Source organism: Mixophyes fleayi, chromosome 5, assembly GCF_038048845.1.
Source record: "Mixophyes fleayi isolate aMixFle1 chromosome 5, aMixFle1.hap1, whole genome shotgun sequence".
NCBI classification, from domain to species: Eukaryota; Metazoa; Chordata; class Amphibia; order Anura; family Limnodynastidae; genus Mixophyes; species Mixophyes fleayi.
The window spans coordinates 8,751,290-8,766,722 of NC_134406.1; the positions used below are offsets into that span (position 1 = coordinate 8,751,290).

General features: G+C 41.6%; 1 protein-coding gene across 3 annotated transcripts in view; it reads left to right on the forward strand.

Annotated features, from left to right (window-relative positions):
• Window positions 1–15,433, forward strand: part of TRAPPC9 (trafficking protein particle complex subunit 9) — a 456,795-nt gene that overhangs the window by 313,186 nt on the left and 128,176 nt on the right. Inside the window, exon 22 of one of the 3 annotated variants that reach the window (XM_075211676.1) lies at window positions 14,285–14,695. The exons of the other annotated variants lie outside the window; for them this stretch is intronic. Coding sequence (XP_075067777.1) covers window positions 14,285–14,355 — 71 coding nt within the window. The 3' untranslated portion in view covers window positions 14,356–14,695. Of the gene's footprint in view, window positions 1–14,284; window positions 14,696–15,433 lie in introns of those variants that run through there. 3 annotated transcript variants of the gene reach the window in all.

Genomic DNA, 15,433 nt, shown 5'->3' on the forward strand with positions numbered 1-15,433 from the left:
CAGGTACATTGAATTAGTTGAGCTGATTCTCATTTCCTCTCATTCCCTGCGTGACAGACAGCTTTATTTGATGTTTGGGTTGCCCTTCATCATACATAAATATGTGGTTGATCACTAATTATTTTGATTATAAGTGGTATTTTGGAAATAGAATTATATATGCCCATGCTCTTTGTGTAAGACCCCCGACTAGGACGTTTCCATGATGTCTCTTTAGGTGCCAAAAACCATTCATATTCCTATACCAGGTCATATGCGATGAGGTTTTTAAAGCTGTTCAGTTCCCCCTAAAGGTGACAATCTTATCTTGTGGTTCTTGGGTCTACAGGGCCACAGAATAAACACAGGCCATTGTTCTTGGCCTCACATTTTACACCTTGAGTTAGGTCCTTCACCCTGTGAGAGCAGACTTTGCTTTGATGTCATTTGCATCCCACTCTAGGTTACAGAGTAACACAAATTATACATGGATTCATTTTCTATACAGTATTTGCAATGCAGTCCCTTATGATTATGCTTTATTCACCACAGTTATGTTATTGATTAATTCTTATAACTCTAGTTCCTCCCTTTTCACTACACCATGCCTCTTCTGATCCTCCTTGTTCACTCTGCGATCTGACAAGCTATGCCTCCCCTGACATTTCGTGGTCACTCTGCAATCTGATGAGTCATATACTTCTGATGCAATCTGAGAAGCCACATATCTCCAGATCCTACTTAACCACTCTGCGATCTCATAAGCTAACCCTCTCCTGGTTCTCCTTGATCATGCTACAATCTAACAAGTCATATCTCTCCTGATACTCCTTGAATATTCCATGATCTGATAAGTCACAACTCTCCTGATCCTCCTTCATCACGCCGCTATTTGACTAGCAACACTTCCCATCCCTCTTGGAAACAATTGATAAGTAGGCCACTCTTGTATGGTAGTGTAAGCACACTTCAATCCAGGGGCAAACACAGGATTTGTAGAAGGGGGTTTCCACACCATGCCACCAGTGGGTGTGACCATCTTACATGGGGGCATGGCTATAATATTAGACAGTGCTTGGCTGCTCTCCAACTATTCCTATACCCATAATATACATGGGCAATGCTGCGTGCACTACTGTTAGGTGCACACAGCTCTCCCTTTTCAAGCAAAGTCGTGGGAAGCGGGAGCAGGGTCCTGCCACCTCAATTATACAGTGCCCCAGGCTTGGAGGGGGGTTTCCAGGCACTAGGAAACCCCACCTCAGTTTGCCAATGCAATCAGCATCTTGTCTGACTCTTAGTACACAAAGTTTACCACCACCAGTCCACATCTCTGTCCCTTTTGTTTTTAGTTTGAGTTTGATTAGTATGAATAAACTCTTGGCTCCTAAAATTATCTGTTTGGTTTCTAGATTTCGTCCGCTGTGTCTGTTCTGTAGAGACTGGCGATGCTGTTGATATGTGCAGATTTATGTAGTGTCATTTGGCACACATCACATTTTATTGTTTACCGTTCACCACGACAGGTTTCGCTATACTAAATGCTTATTGTCTTCCAAGTCTCAGCGTTTATTGTCTTCACAGCTGACTAGCTCAGAATGGCGATGGCTTGGTCTGCTCTGCTGGGCAGGCAGGTGGTGCAGTCTCTGTGCCAGCTCCGTGTGTCCGAGGCAGAAGGGCTGATCCTGGAGCACAGTGGGAGCGTTCATTGTCACATTCTGTTTGTCACTTACATTACTATTGTTCACTCATTCCGGCCTTGTAGGCATTTCAGGAGCTTATTACATGCAAAATAGAAATCCATTGTGACCTTTTGCTTCACAAATTTGCCCAGCTCAGCACCACACAGAGGTGTTATACTATATGAATATTTACACAAAAGCAATATCGCTGAACTTTCATTAACCATTTATTGAGATTACAATCCACAATTATTACTGGGAAATGGACATAGGTCTGGACCATTGCATACTTTAATAGTATTGTCTCTTATTCTGTCTTCCTTTATATTAAATACAAGTTAACCCGTGCATGATACTCATGCATTCTAGTCAAATCAAGCTACTTAAGGTGTTAAAAAGGTTCTTGTCATGCATTTGGGCCTAGCCCAGGCCTCCTCAGGGGAAGAGCGTTACTTCCCGACGCATGCGCCCTTTTTTAACGTGGTTTTGTCCACATGTCACCACCTCATCATTCTTCTCCATCACCTCATCCTTCATTTTCATTTTCATCGCCACATCTATCCAGACACAGGGATCTCTCTCAGCGGTCCTGAGTATCACACTCCTCTCGCTCTGTCACCCCCGGCAACCACCAACCACTCCCCACTGTCACCCCCGGCAACCACCAACCACTCCCAACTGTCACTTCTCCTTCAAGAAATATATATATTTTTTTTTAAATCTATAAACACTTTTAACAAGTAACAAATTAAATTAACAAATTAAAAACATCTTAGTATACCAAATTTCAGCCCTTTCTGAGGTTTTTTTTCCACACACACACACTAAAAATTTAGTAGGTCAGTGTATAACTCCGCTCAGCAGGTGGCGCTGCAGCTTGGTTTTATTTTTTTCACACACACACACACACACACACACACACAGACAGACAGACAGACAGACTAACACACGCCACTAGGCATTTATATTAAATATGCATGACACTATTGAGGTCTCTGCGATAGGTACCAGTCCATGGATATTTCCTTCACTAAAGTGTATAGACCTGTTTCAGCCATGTTAAAATGTCTTTGTTTTGTTTTCATCACACTATTCACTCTCCACTGTTGCTCTAATTTCTAAAGCATGTTTGACTAGTTTCAGAACACCATTTAGTTACCATTGTTTATCATGTTGATGCTCACAGCTGCACAGAGTAATTTAGGAGATGTTCATTGTGGAAGGCAGTGACCTGTCCACTCGTGTGATTGTTAGTGAGGGCTGTATGTGACAGGGGCAGTGACATGATGTGAGGAGGGGATTGCAGGCAGCAGGAAGCCACAGTTGAGAGTTATATAGTGGAAGGAGCAGGATCCCCCAGCAGCACAAAATATATCAGGAGATGAGTGATGTGTTAGTGAGGGCTGTATGTGACAGTTGCATGATGTGAGGAGGGGAATGGAGTTATAGAAGAAGCCACAGACTGAAAAGCTAGATAATGAAAGGAGCATAGTTCCCCAGCAGCACATATTAGTAATGTGATTAGGAGAATGGAGGCAGCAGGAAGCCACAGCCTGAGAGATAAGTAGTAGAAGCAGCAGGGTCCTCCAGCAGCACAGAGTAGTGATGTGAGGCTCCTGTGCAAATAATACACAAACCTTGCAGTGTACAACATACCTTTGTATGAAACAACATTTATACTTCCAACTATCTATGTTCATTCTGCTGGTGTTTTATGTAATTCACGTAACATGAAGAAAGCAATAACCCAGATAAGGAGTAACAATATGTAATGATGTTGTTGTCCCTGGTATTTAAATAAGTTCCAAAAGAACCCAAGCTTCTCGAGAGAATTGCCTACACTCGCCTCACACACTTTCTTAGCAAATAACCTTCTGGACTCTTTTCAGTCTGCTTTCGCTCTCAACACTCCACAGAGACTGCGCTAACCAAGGTTGTCAATGATTTGATCACAGGAAAAACTGAAGGCCATTACTGTCTCCTAATTCTCCTGGATCTCTCTGCTGCATTTGACACTGTTGACCACTCTCTTCTCATACAAACGCTACAATCCCTAGGTCTTGAAGGCACTGTCCTATCCTGGTTCTCATCATACCTATCTAATCGCTCTTTCATTGTTAATTTCTCCGGATCCACCTCTGCTCCGCTTCCTTTATCAGTTGGAGTACCACAAGGCTCAGTCCTAGGTCCTCTGCTGTTCTCTATCTACACCACTTCTCTTGGAAAACTAATAAGCTCCTTTGGATTTCAGTATCATCTCTATGCGGATGATACACAAATCTATCTATCCTCTCCTGATCTTTCACGATCTTTCTGTGTTGTCTCGCATTACCGACTGTCTTTCTGCCATTTCATCTTGGATGTCTTCTCGCCAACTCAAACTCAATCTTTCAACAACTGAATTAATAATATTCCCACCCAAAAACAGAAGTTTCCTGCCTGACATTTCTGTTTCTATTTATAACATATCCATAAATCCCACCCAGCAAGCTCGCTGCCTAGATGTAATCCTTGACTCACAACTATGGTTTATTCCCCACATCGACTCTGTATCTAAATCATGTTACATACATCTAAAGAACATTTCCGGAATACGCACATATCTCACACAAGACACTGCAAAAACCTTAATTTGTGCACTCATCATCTCCCACATCGACTATTGCATTTCCCTTCTTACTGGTCTTCCCAAAATCAGACTTGAACGCCTACAATCTATTTTGCACGCAGCGGCTAGATTGATTTTCCTTGCAACTCATTCTTCTTCTGCTGAGCCACTCTGTCAGTCTCTACATTGGTTGCCTGTTTTTCAACGAATCCAATATAAAATTCTTCTACTAACATACAAGGCCGTCCACAAAATTGCACCGACATACATCTCCTCATTTTTCTCGAAATATCTACCTACTCGAAACACCTCCGTTCTGCACAAGATCTGCGTCTCTCTTCCACTCTCATCACATCCTCCCATTCTGGGTTACAGGACTTTTTTCGGGCTGCACCTACTTTGTGGAATTCCCTCCCTCGCACAGTAAGACTTTTCTCTAGTCTTCAAACCTTCAAGCATTCTCTGAAAACCCACCTCTTTAGACAAGCTTATAATATTCCTCAACCACCCTCTTAATCTCCCCTATTACCACCCTCTACAAAGCTAACACAAGACAACAACCCTCTGACCAACATTGCTGTGTGACTGAACACACAGCCCACTCAATACTTTTTACCTTCTACCTGGACCAATGTGCAATATGATGTAGCACTTACCCTTGTGTTTCAAACTCCCATTGTCCCATAGATTGTAAGCTTGCGAGCAGGGCCCTCTTACCTCTCTGTCTGTAAGTATTACCCAGTATTGTTTTATTAATGTTTGTCCCCAATTGTAAAGCGCTACGGAATTTGCTGGCGCTATATAAATAAATGTTGTTGATGATGAACAGAACATCTTACAAAATCCTACATAAAATTGTTACCTCGTTCTGTCTTGATATAAATATGGTTCTGGTTCTTGTTGCTGTATAGAATTATTGCTTTTGGTTTTGACAGAGGGCCCAGTACTGAAACCTTGATGATGATTGTACCAGTGATTGACAAAGAAATGTGAATGATCGGTGAATGTCTTCTCTATCTGTAGTTTTGAAGCATATTCCTGCATTGTTTCCATGATGTGTCTAGTGCGACTCCCTTATCCTGCCGCAGTTCACAATATGTTCCCATGGAATAAATATAAGATAATAATAATTCCCTATCTGTATCTGGAAATAGTGGCCGCCCGGGGGCCAAATGTCAGTGCTGGCTTATATTTACCATTTAGGCCAATTAGGCATATGCCAGAGGGCGCGTTGTTATGGGGGCAACAGGCAAAGGGCCTTATTTACGGTTTTCTTTATTTCATTATCAGACTCTTTAATCAATGCTGGAGTTTTATGAAATCTGTTTTATTTAGAAAAAGAAAAGACGTTGTTGACCATAGCAGCCAAACAAACATTTACAACACATGAGACTTAGGGGTAGATTTATCAAAACTGCTAAAAAGGAAAAGTGGATTTGTTGCCCATAGCAAGCAACGGGTCTCTAACTTTCATTTATCTTGTACATTCTAGAAGATGATGGTTAGAATCTGATTAGTTGCTAAGGGCAACACCTCCACTTTTCATTTTTAGAAGGTTTGATAAATCCAGTCCTTAGAATCTCTTTGGTTGCTAAGGGCTACACCACTTTTTCTACATAGTTAACGTTGAAACAGTTTTTTGGTATTTTTTTATAAAAAAAATAGCCTTAGTGAATATTTTATGTTGTGTATATGCAGGTCTGAGCTATTGACAGAATAAACAAGCTGAATGTAAGTCTATTTGCACTTGATATCTGCTCTCTGATAATGAGCCTATGGAGATGGAAGTGCATTTAACATTGTGTCTAGTCGTGGGTGATCTCCACCTCGCGTGAACTCGCCTGCAGTCATTCTCGCGTTCAGTATCTGCGTCATGTTTGCCTTTGAAAGTTGGTGAAGTCCTGGTCACCTCAGGCCCTGTCACCACAGCGAGGGGAAGGGGACACATGGGGGGGGGGGGGATTTAGTCAAAGTCCTGTCAGGCGTTAGGTTTCAAAAATATATGAAAAGCAGAATTGCTGTTGAGGAGCGTGTTGCTATCATATAACACTGAGATGTCCTTGGATCCTATAGATCTGTACAGAATGAAGGACAGACGATTGGTGCAGATAAGTTCTAAAAGAGGTTTAGGCGACATGTGGCTCTCCAGCTGCTGTACAATATTCTACGCAAGAGCATGCTGGATCTTGTAGTTCCCAAGAAGGTTTCCAAGGCTGCCCAGTTACTGTGATACAAAATTATATCTCCCATAATGGTTAAAAAGCCTGATTCAGTTTTGGACGTAAGTCCCTTTGCAGGTGTATCTTGCGTGAAATAACTCTGTGCCGATGTGGCCGATTCAAGTCTTGTGTCTACGTGTTTTATATCCGTATCACCAACTACAGGACAGGTGTAAATGTTCAATGACACGGCATAGTCTTAATTTTAAGAACTACACATATACATGGCACTAGATAACACAGAACATGTGTGTGCAAGGAAGACAGACTATAAAAATTGATTTTAGGTACAGGACACATTCAGAATATTCTGATATATGTATTTACTTTAAAAAAATAATCTGTTAACACATAATTTTATCAATGATTATAGTATTGAGTTTATTTAATAAAAAATTTTTTGGTTTTTGCATGCCTTCTGGTGGGACTGTACTGTGCACATATCCAGCACTATGTTCTCTCTCTCTACATACAACACCACTTGTTCTACACAGTTACCTAATAAATATTCTCATAGACCAATGATGGTCGACCTGATATTCTACGGGGGCTGCATGGTCCGGTCCTCTAACTTCAAAAGGGCCGCGCATTACCCTTAATGTCAGTATTAAGCATACTTGCCAAGTGTCCTGTAACGTCCGGGAGACTCCCGAAATTCGGGTTGGTCTCACGGACTCCCAGGAGAGCAGGCAAGTCTCCCGCATCCCGCAACTGCCTAGCCTAAATGACGCAATTTGCAGTGAATCACTTCATTTTGCCAAAATGACACGTTTGGGCGCGCCCCACCCTCTAGTCACGTCCCTCTCCCGGACTACACTTGCCGAAAGTAGGCAAGTATGGTATTAAGTTAAAACAATACATTTAATATGAAGAAAGAGACACCTATCTGTAATAACATATCAGCATTTTGCACAAGTGTTACAAGCTATAACAAACACATCTGACAATAATACAGGAAGGAGCTGGGGGGCCGCAAATGAAGGCTCGGAGGCCCGCATCCAGCATCAGTCACCTATTGCCCACTATTCATAGACATAAAAGGCGAATATTAATGATAAACTATTATTATTGGCCTTTACATTATAAAGGAACACAGGATTTTCGCCATCCAGCTCTAAATATTCAATATGAAGAAACATTTCTGTGTGAGTGAACTGTATTAAAGTAAATAAGATATCATTTACAGAGCAAGACGATTGTGGGTTCCAGCTCAGTGCACTATGCTAACGTTGGGTCACGTCCATGTGTGGGTCAAGTTCTACATACGCCCTGTCAGTTGTAGATACACTATGTTAGATCATACTTTCCTCATTGGCTTCAGGGAGATCCCGGACTAGGTGGGCGTTCGCGGGCGTGGCTTGATGAACTGCATCTTTTTGGCCCGCCTCCTGAACGATTGTCACAATTATGGCCAATTACATCAGGGGGCGTGGGTAAGATTATGCGATATTTGCGTCATTAAGTCCCCCCCCACCACCACTTATCTATTGCAAGGCCGAGAACCGAGAGGTTGCCCTGCTCTCCCGGAGCCCGAGAGGTCTCCCAGAAATGCGGGAGTCTCTCGGACATTCCGGAAGAGTAGGCAACTATGCGTTAAAGAAAAAGCAGCTAATGAAGCTCTAGAGACTGAAGTGTCTTTTACATTTCTGTCTCCATTACTGAAGTCATGTGATTAAATCTTGGTCTCCATGAAAATGGCCACCTCCATAGGCATCAATACATGGACATAAGACACAAATTCTAAACTGTGTCATCATGCCACAGATGGCGAAGCCAACCACGTCTTGTACTGGCTCAGTATCAGGGAGATTGCCAGACTCTTCAGGGAGTGAGGGAGATCACCCCTATTTCAGGGAGTCTCCCTGACATTCAGGGAGAGTTGGCAAGTATGTGTTAGATCAGTGATGGCTAACCTGTGACACTCCAGGTGTTGTGAAACTACAAGCCCCAGCATGCTTTGCCAGCTATCATCTAGTTATCTACTGGCAAAGCAACACCTGGAGTGTCACAGGTTAGCCATCACTGCGTTAGATGGTGTACCTGGCACACAATATATAGTGGTTATGTGCCTGCTTATATATTCTTAATGAAGTGTTTCTTTTATTCACGTATAAAGCACATAAAACCTCTTCTGGAACTAATGGCAGCTGCAGCAGAGCGACACGACAGGTGATAAACTCTGTTAGTACATTTTAGCAATCACTTTGATCATTCTTGAGCATAAAAAGCATTTTTGGATGGGAGAGAGAACTTACTTTTCTCCCTCTTTAATTTTAGCACAATCCCTTTGTTCTTACAAAGGACACAATACTGGGGAGATTTTGATTCGAGATCATACAAAATGTTCTGTTAATTGACAAACACAGCGCGATGTGCGGATTTGTGACTTGACAGTCAGGTGCGATGCACAGTTCCAAGTGGTTTGAGTGCGACGGGGAAGTGGCAGTGAAAGCTTCTTCCCTTCAAGGGATACAGAATAAAAAGGCTCTGATTTTCCTATCTAAACAAGCGGAGTGTTTTACATAATCCTGACAGGTTGGCATGGTTCTCTACAATTTCTTGGCATCGGAATGGTTCTGTATGAAGTGTCTAACGTGTTGCCAGTTTACTGTATATCCAGTGTACTTCAGATTTTTCACGTAATAAAAAGGCTGATTGCTTATGTATGACCGGTTAGATTAAGATTAGGTTAAGAATCAGACGTCTTCTAGATTGTAAGCCTGTTTTCCCCACTGCTCGACACTGCGGAGCTCTGTGGCACCTTACAAATCAATGGCAATAATAAAAAACAATACTCTAATAACCACTAAATTTAAACTGGACGAGTTGTCTTAAATGCTGTTGAACAAAGTTGCAAAAGTTTTATGCAAAGAAAATTAACAGGATATTATAAATGGGTATTGAGCTTAGTTTTTGTTTTAGTGAGAGCTATAGAGTCAATTAGTTATACAGTGGAGTTGTGCTGTATATTACTCAGATAGCTGTAGCTCTTTTAGGTCTTGGGTACTGAGAATTTCATATATATATATATTGTTGCGCATTGTGTTTATCCTGTACAGTGTTCTGTCCGTCTACAGTTATGGCCAAACGTTTTGAGAATGATACAGATATTATTTTTCACAAAACCTGCTGCGTCAGTTTTTACAATGGCAATTTGCATATACCCATATACTCCAGAATGTCATGAAGAGTGCTCAGATGAATTGCAATTAATTTCAAAGTCCCTCATTGCCATGACAATGAACTTTATCCCTAAAACAACATTTAGACTTCATTTCAGCCCTTCCACAAAATGACCAGCTGACATCAGGTCAGTTTATTCTCTCGTTAACACAGGTAAGAGTGTTGACGAGGACAAGGCTGGAGATCACTCTACATGCTGATTGAGTTAGAATAACAGACTGGAAGCTTTAAAAGGAGACTGGTGCTTGAAATCATTGTTCTTCCTCTATTAACCATGGTTACTGCAAGGAAACATGTGCAGTCATCATTGCTTTACCCAAAAAGGGGTTCACAGGCAAGGATATTGCTGCTTGTAAGATTGTACCTAAATCAACCATTTAATGGATCATCAAGAACTTTAAGGAGTGATGTTCAATAGTTATGAAAAATGCTTCAGGGCTCCCAAGAACGTCCAACAAATTCCAAGACCGTCTCCTAAAGTTAATTCAGCTGCGGGATTGGGGCACCACCAGTGCAGAGCTTGCTCAGGAATGGCAGCAGGCAGGTGTGAGTGCATCTGCACACACAGTGAGACTAAGACTTTTGGAGGATCACCTGGTTTCAAGAAGGCCAGCAAAGAAGCCACTTTTCTCCAGGAAAAACATCATGAACAGACTGATATTCTGCAAAAGGTACAGGGATTGGACTGCTGAGGACGGGGGTAAAGTCATTTTCTCTGATGAATCCCCTTTCAGATTGTTTGGGGCATCTGGAAAAATGCTTGTCCGGAGAAGGAAAGGTGAGCACTACCATCAGTCCTGTGTCATGCCAACAGTAAAGCATCCTGAGACTATTCATGTGTGGGGTTGCTTCTCAGCCGAGGGAGTGAGCTCACTCACAATTTTGCCTCAGAACACAGCCATGAATAAAAAATGGTACCAAAATATCCTCCAAGAGCAACTTCTCCCAACCATCTAAGAACAGTTTGGTGATGAACAATGCCTTTTCCAGCATGATGGAGCACCTTGCCATAAGGCAAAAGTGATAACTAAGTGGCTTGGGGATCAAAACATCAAAATGTTGGGTCCATGGCCAGGAAACTCCCTAGACCTTAATCTCATTGAGAGCTTGTGGCCAATCCTCAAGAGGCAGGTAGACAAACAAAACCCCACAAATTCTGACAACCTCCAAGCATTGATTAGGCAAGAATGGGCGGCCATCAGTCAGTGTGTGGCCCAGAAGTTGATTGACAGCATGCCAGGGCGAATTACAGAGGTCTTCAAAAAGAAGGGTCAACACTGCAAATATTGACTCTTTGCTAAAACTTAATAAAATTGTTAATAAAAGCCTTTGACACTTATGAAATGTTTGTAATTTTACTTCAGTATACCATAGCAACAGCTGACAAAATGGTCTAAGAACACTGAAGCAGCAAACTGTGTGAAGATCAATACTTGTGTCATTCTCCAAACTTTTGGCCATAACTGTATGTACAACAAGTACCATATAGCCCAAGTGCACTTATACCGAGATTCAAATGGAAATCTTCTTGCGATCTACGTATTTGGATACGGGCTACGTCTGTGTAATTTACATCCAATTTTAAAAAGCACAAACTATGTTCACATTGCGTTCCAAGATTAATCAGGCCCCATATGTGCTGGACACTAAAACAGGCTCCTCCTACTGCGTCCTGCAGCTGGGTGATTGTATAGTGCCAGTAGCTGCTTTACTTTCCTATCCCCTCCTTCAAGGGAGGGCAAAGGACGTTTTTGGTGCAACTGGCACTGCTCTGCACAGACCAGATGATCCAGTGTCCAGCGTACTGGGAGCTGGGGAGGGGAATAAAATCTGCAATTACAATTATTTACATTATTTTAGCAGTAACTTGTATTCTGTAGTTGTTGATAATACAGTATCGCCCCTTTATGGGTCACTGATTTTAGACCTGTAATTTTAAAGGTGCAAAAAGCTTGCGAGCATCATGGGAAATGTAGAACACCAAGATATTAAGCTGCAAATTTGCACCCATGACCTAATCTTAATTCATTTTTTTATTTATTTTGCAAATACAATAATAGTAAAAAATGATATCTAATCCTTAGGACATGCAGAAAACCCTATCAATATGTTGCATGGAATCACTGCGAGAGGCTCATTCTGCCGTTAGTGTTCTGTAGTTCTCACAGAGCATTTTTCCACCTCCTTCTGAAACTGCCCTGAAGATCTTTGTAGCTATTGGACTGTGAAAATCTATTTTTATTCTCCTGCTCTTTTCCGAGGGTAATAATTGTCATTGTCCGGAGCAGGCAAGTCTCGCGATCTGATGACACGACAGAAAACGTATAATTAGTAGGTGCCTGCCGGCTGGCTCTCCAGGAGGCCTTCCTCCTCTTCCAGATGGATTCATTTTTAAAGACAGCTCGCCTTTTCTATTTCCAGCGGGAGAAAGAAGGGGGAAAAGGTTTCCCAAAATAGCCAAGCCTGTCATTGCTATTACATGTCAGCCAGAACTGTCCATATTAGGAACTGACGTCTTGTGTGACGTCTGCTGATTGCTGGGGGCCGGAGAGATGGACACGGGTCTCTATCTGCAAACTTGGTAACTGGTACATGAGCAATGGAAAATCAAAGATGAATTCCAAAAAGACGGGACCTGAAGCATACCTTCCAACAGGCACGTCCCTGACAGGGGGCTTGACCAGGTCCTGATAAGGGCGTGGTCATATCATGATGAGGGCGTGGTCATGTCATCATGAGGGCGTGGTCATGTCATCATGGGAGCTGCCTTCAGAAAGTGGAGGCAGACATATTGTGTGCTGAACTAATGTTATTCAGAATGTGACCTAGTTCATTCTCTGGGAAAAGGAGATATCACTGATCCATAGTGATTTAAATCTGCATTCTCATGAACTTTCGTTGATTCCAAAAAATGTCTGCTTACATTGTGAGCAAGTGATACTTTGCAGTGTTCTCCCCAGCACCAACTTCCTGGGTGCTCCACTCGGCGCTTGGAGCCCAACAGAGTCCTATTATAATAGATTACACCATTATTTCTCCTATTAGAACAGGCACTATGGCGGGTATTCAATTGTCAGCAATTTGTTTTTGTTTTTTTTTTGACCACGTTAAGTCATTTTAACGCTGTTTTTTATAATTTTCGAGTTGGTCAACTTTACCCGCGATTCAATTCCATTTTTAACTCTCATTTTAGTTCCATGAAACGGTCCTCTCGCGCTCCAGTAGAAGGTCTATTGAAAGTATGGGGTGTGCGAGAGGCAGACGCGTTAAAAGCTATTCAATTGTTTGCGCGTTAAAACAGCATATTTTCCTGTTTATCTCGCGCCTCCTTGGGGTGTGTTAAAAAATGAAAAACCTCTGAAAAGTATTTGAAATCATGTAACAATGTGGAAAAAAAGTTAAACTTATATCACTAATGTCTAACTTGTGTAAGTTGATTTTCTTGTGATAAAATAATGAAATAAAATAAAACAAAATAAAAAAAATTAAATCACTAATGAATTACATTTATGTATGTTTTTGGTACAAGTATGAATGTAGTAATGTGTTTTGACATGGTATAGATGATTCTATGGTACAAAATAATTAAATTAAAAAATATGCTAAAGAAAGTTCTGTAATGTAGATATTATTAATGTGTAATGCAGTCTAATGTATGGAAATGTATGCAAAACCATTTCTTTGTGTTATACATGACCGTGTTAAAACTCCCCTTCACTCCCCTAAAAACTCGCAACCAAAATGTTTGGGGGCAGCGTTCCCTCTTTTTCAGTTGAATTGCACGAGTTTTCCTGGTGTGCTAACTAAAAACGGTCGGTATTGCAGTTAAAAACCTGCGGGAGATTTTTTTTTTTTACGCTGCAGGGAATAAAAATCGTTGATAATTGAATACCCCCCCCTATGTGAGCACTACAGCCAGCAGTGTGTGTTAGACCACTGACCAACAGTCTGACCAGTCCTGGCAGCTGTGGGCAATAACCTCCAACATTTTTCAATATTATTGCAAAGTATCACACTGCCCCCACCCGGCTACTACTTAATGCCCCCCACCTGGCAAAATTGTCTGGAGAGAACACTGGTTTAGAGATTTAACAAAACGTTAAGTGAATTGCCTTCTTGCTGCATCAGATCCATGCCTGGATGTTCAGTCTTACTTGCTCATATTAAATTTCTTCAAGTTGTCCATAAACAGTAAGATTTTGCTGGACATTTAGCTCATTTCAGACCAAACTGGACAGAAATTGCGCAAATCGGGTCCAAGTAACCAATGATCAGATGTCATTATAGAGCCACACGCAAATAGTCAGATCGTTTCTAATTGGTCCACACAATACTTGGTTCCAGCTCTTAGCTCTGCCTATAGCACTGGATTCGTCGTGTGTTTAGCTTGTGGTCTCAGATGTAATGTAAAAGTAAATATGTTTTGTTTCGTGTTATGCTCAGAATCTTGAGTTAGGAACAAAAATCAATATTGAATCAAAACAAACAACTATTTGCAGATATGAGCTTTTACCATGGGGAGAAGTTACTACAATTACCTTTAAGCTATCCCACTGATGCCAATGGATTAATTCTGTTATCATTTGTCCCTGACCATTTGTCTTGTTATCTAGGCCTCCTGTGTTCCGTCATCAGCCTCCATGTGACGGAGGAGACAGACTGTGTGTGCAATGACCGGTTATAGCTGCTGAATGCTGTCATCTTATATATCAGAGGAGATTCAGTGCTTGGAAACAGTTATTTCTGTGATGTGTGTAATTCTGACATCAGACTGATGGTGAATAATTTATTAACCAAGTAGAGCTTTCAGAAGAATCTTGAATTGTGATTCAGTTGTGGTGATCTGGGATATCAGTGTCTGTTAAGAAACATGCTTATATGAGCAACACAGTCAGGCAGATTTAAAAAGCTCAATGTGATCATTTCCTCTAGAAAATTTAATTTAAGGAACGTCTTGGTGCAGACATAAGACGTCTTGTTATCGGCCATGGGGATGCCATAGTTCAAAAGTTTTTTTTACCGTTCTGTATCTCAAAATAAGGTAATGTTACATAAGTAATAAAAGTTACTTGACTCAAGGGTTGTTTATTTTTATTTTCATTTTTGAGATTCGAAATCATTGTAAGGGCCTCTCAACCTTGCCCAGGTGAGTCCTTCTTACCTGTTCCAGCTCTTCCTCCACACAGCTGACTATCGAGGCTATGAATAATTGCAGCCCGGTCCTGTCAGGAAGACTTGAAGCCTCCGTTCTGAACCTACGGTGGCCTGAGTTGGTCAGATTAACATTTGCCAACCGCATATCTTTATCTTAGCTTTCTGATATGACGAGAGAAGGTAGGAGAACATGTACATATATATGTAGGTGTCTGGCTTTGTTCTGATTGATATATAATTGTGCACTTGATATGGCAGTTGCATAGCTGATCATGACCTCATCATCATCATCATCATCACCATTTATTTATATAGCGCCACTGATTCCGCAGCGCTGTACAGAGAACTCGCTCACCTCAGTCCCTGCCCCATTGGGGCTTACAGTCTAAATTCCATAACATGCTCACACAGACAGACAGAGACTAGGTTCAATTTGTTAGCAGCCATTTAACCTACCTGTATGGTTTTTTTTTGGAGTGTGGGAGGAAACTGGAGGAAACCCACGCAAACACGGGGAGAACATACAAACTCCACACAGATAAGGCCATGGTCGGGAATTGAACTCATGACCCCAGCAGAAGTGCTAACCACTGAGTCACTGTGCTGCC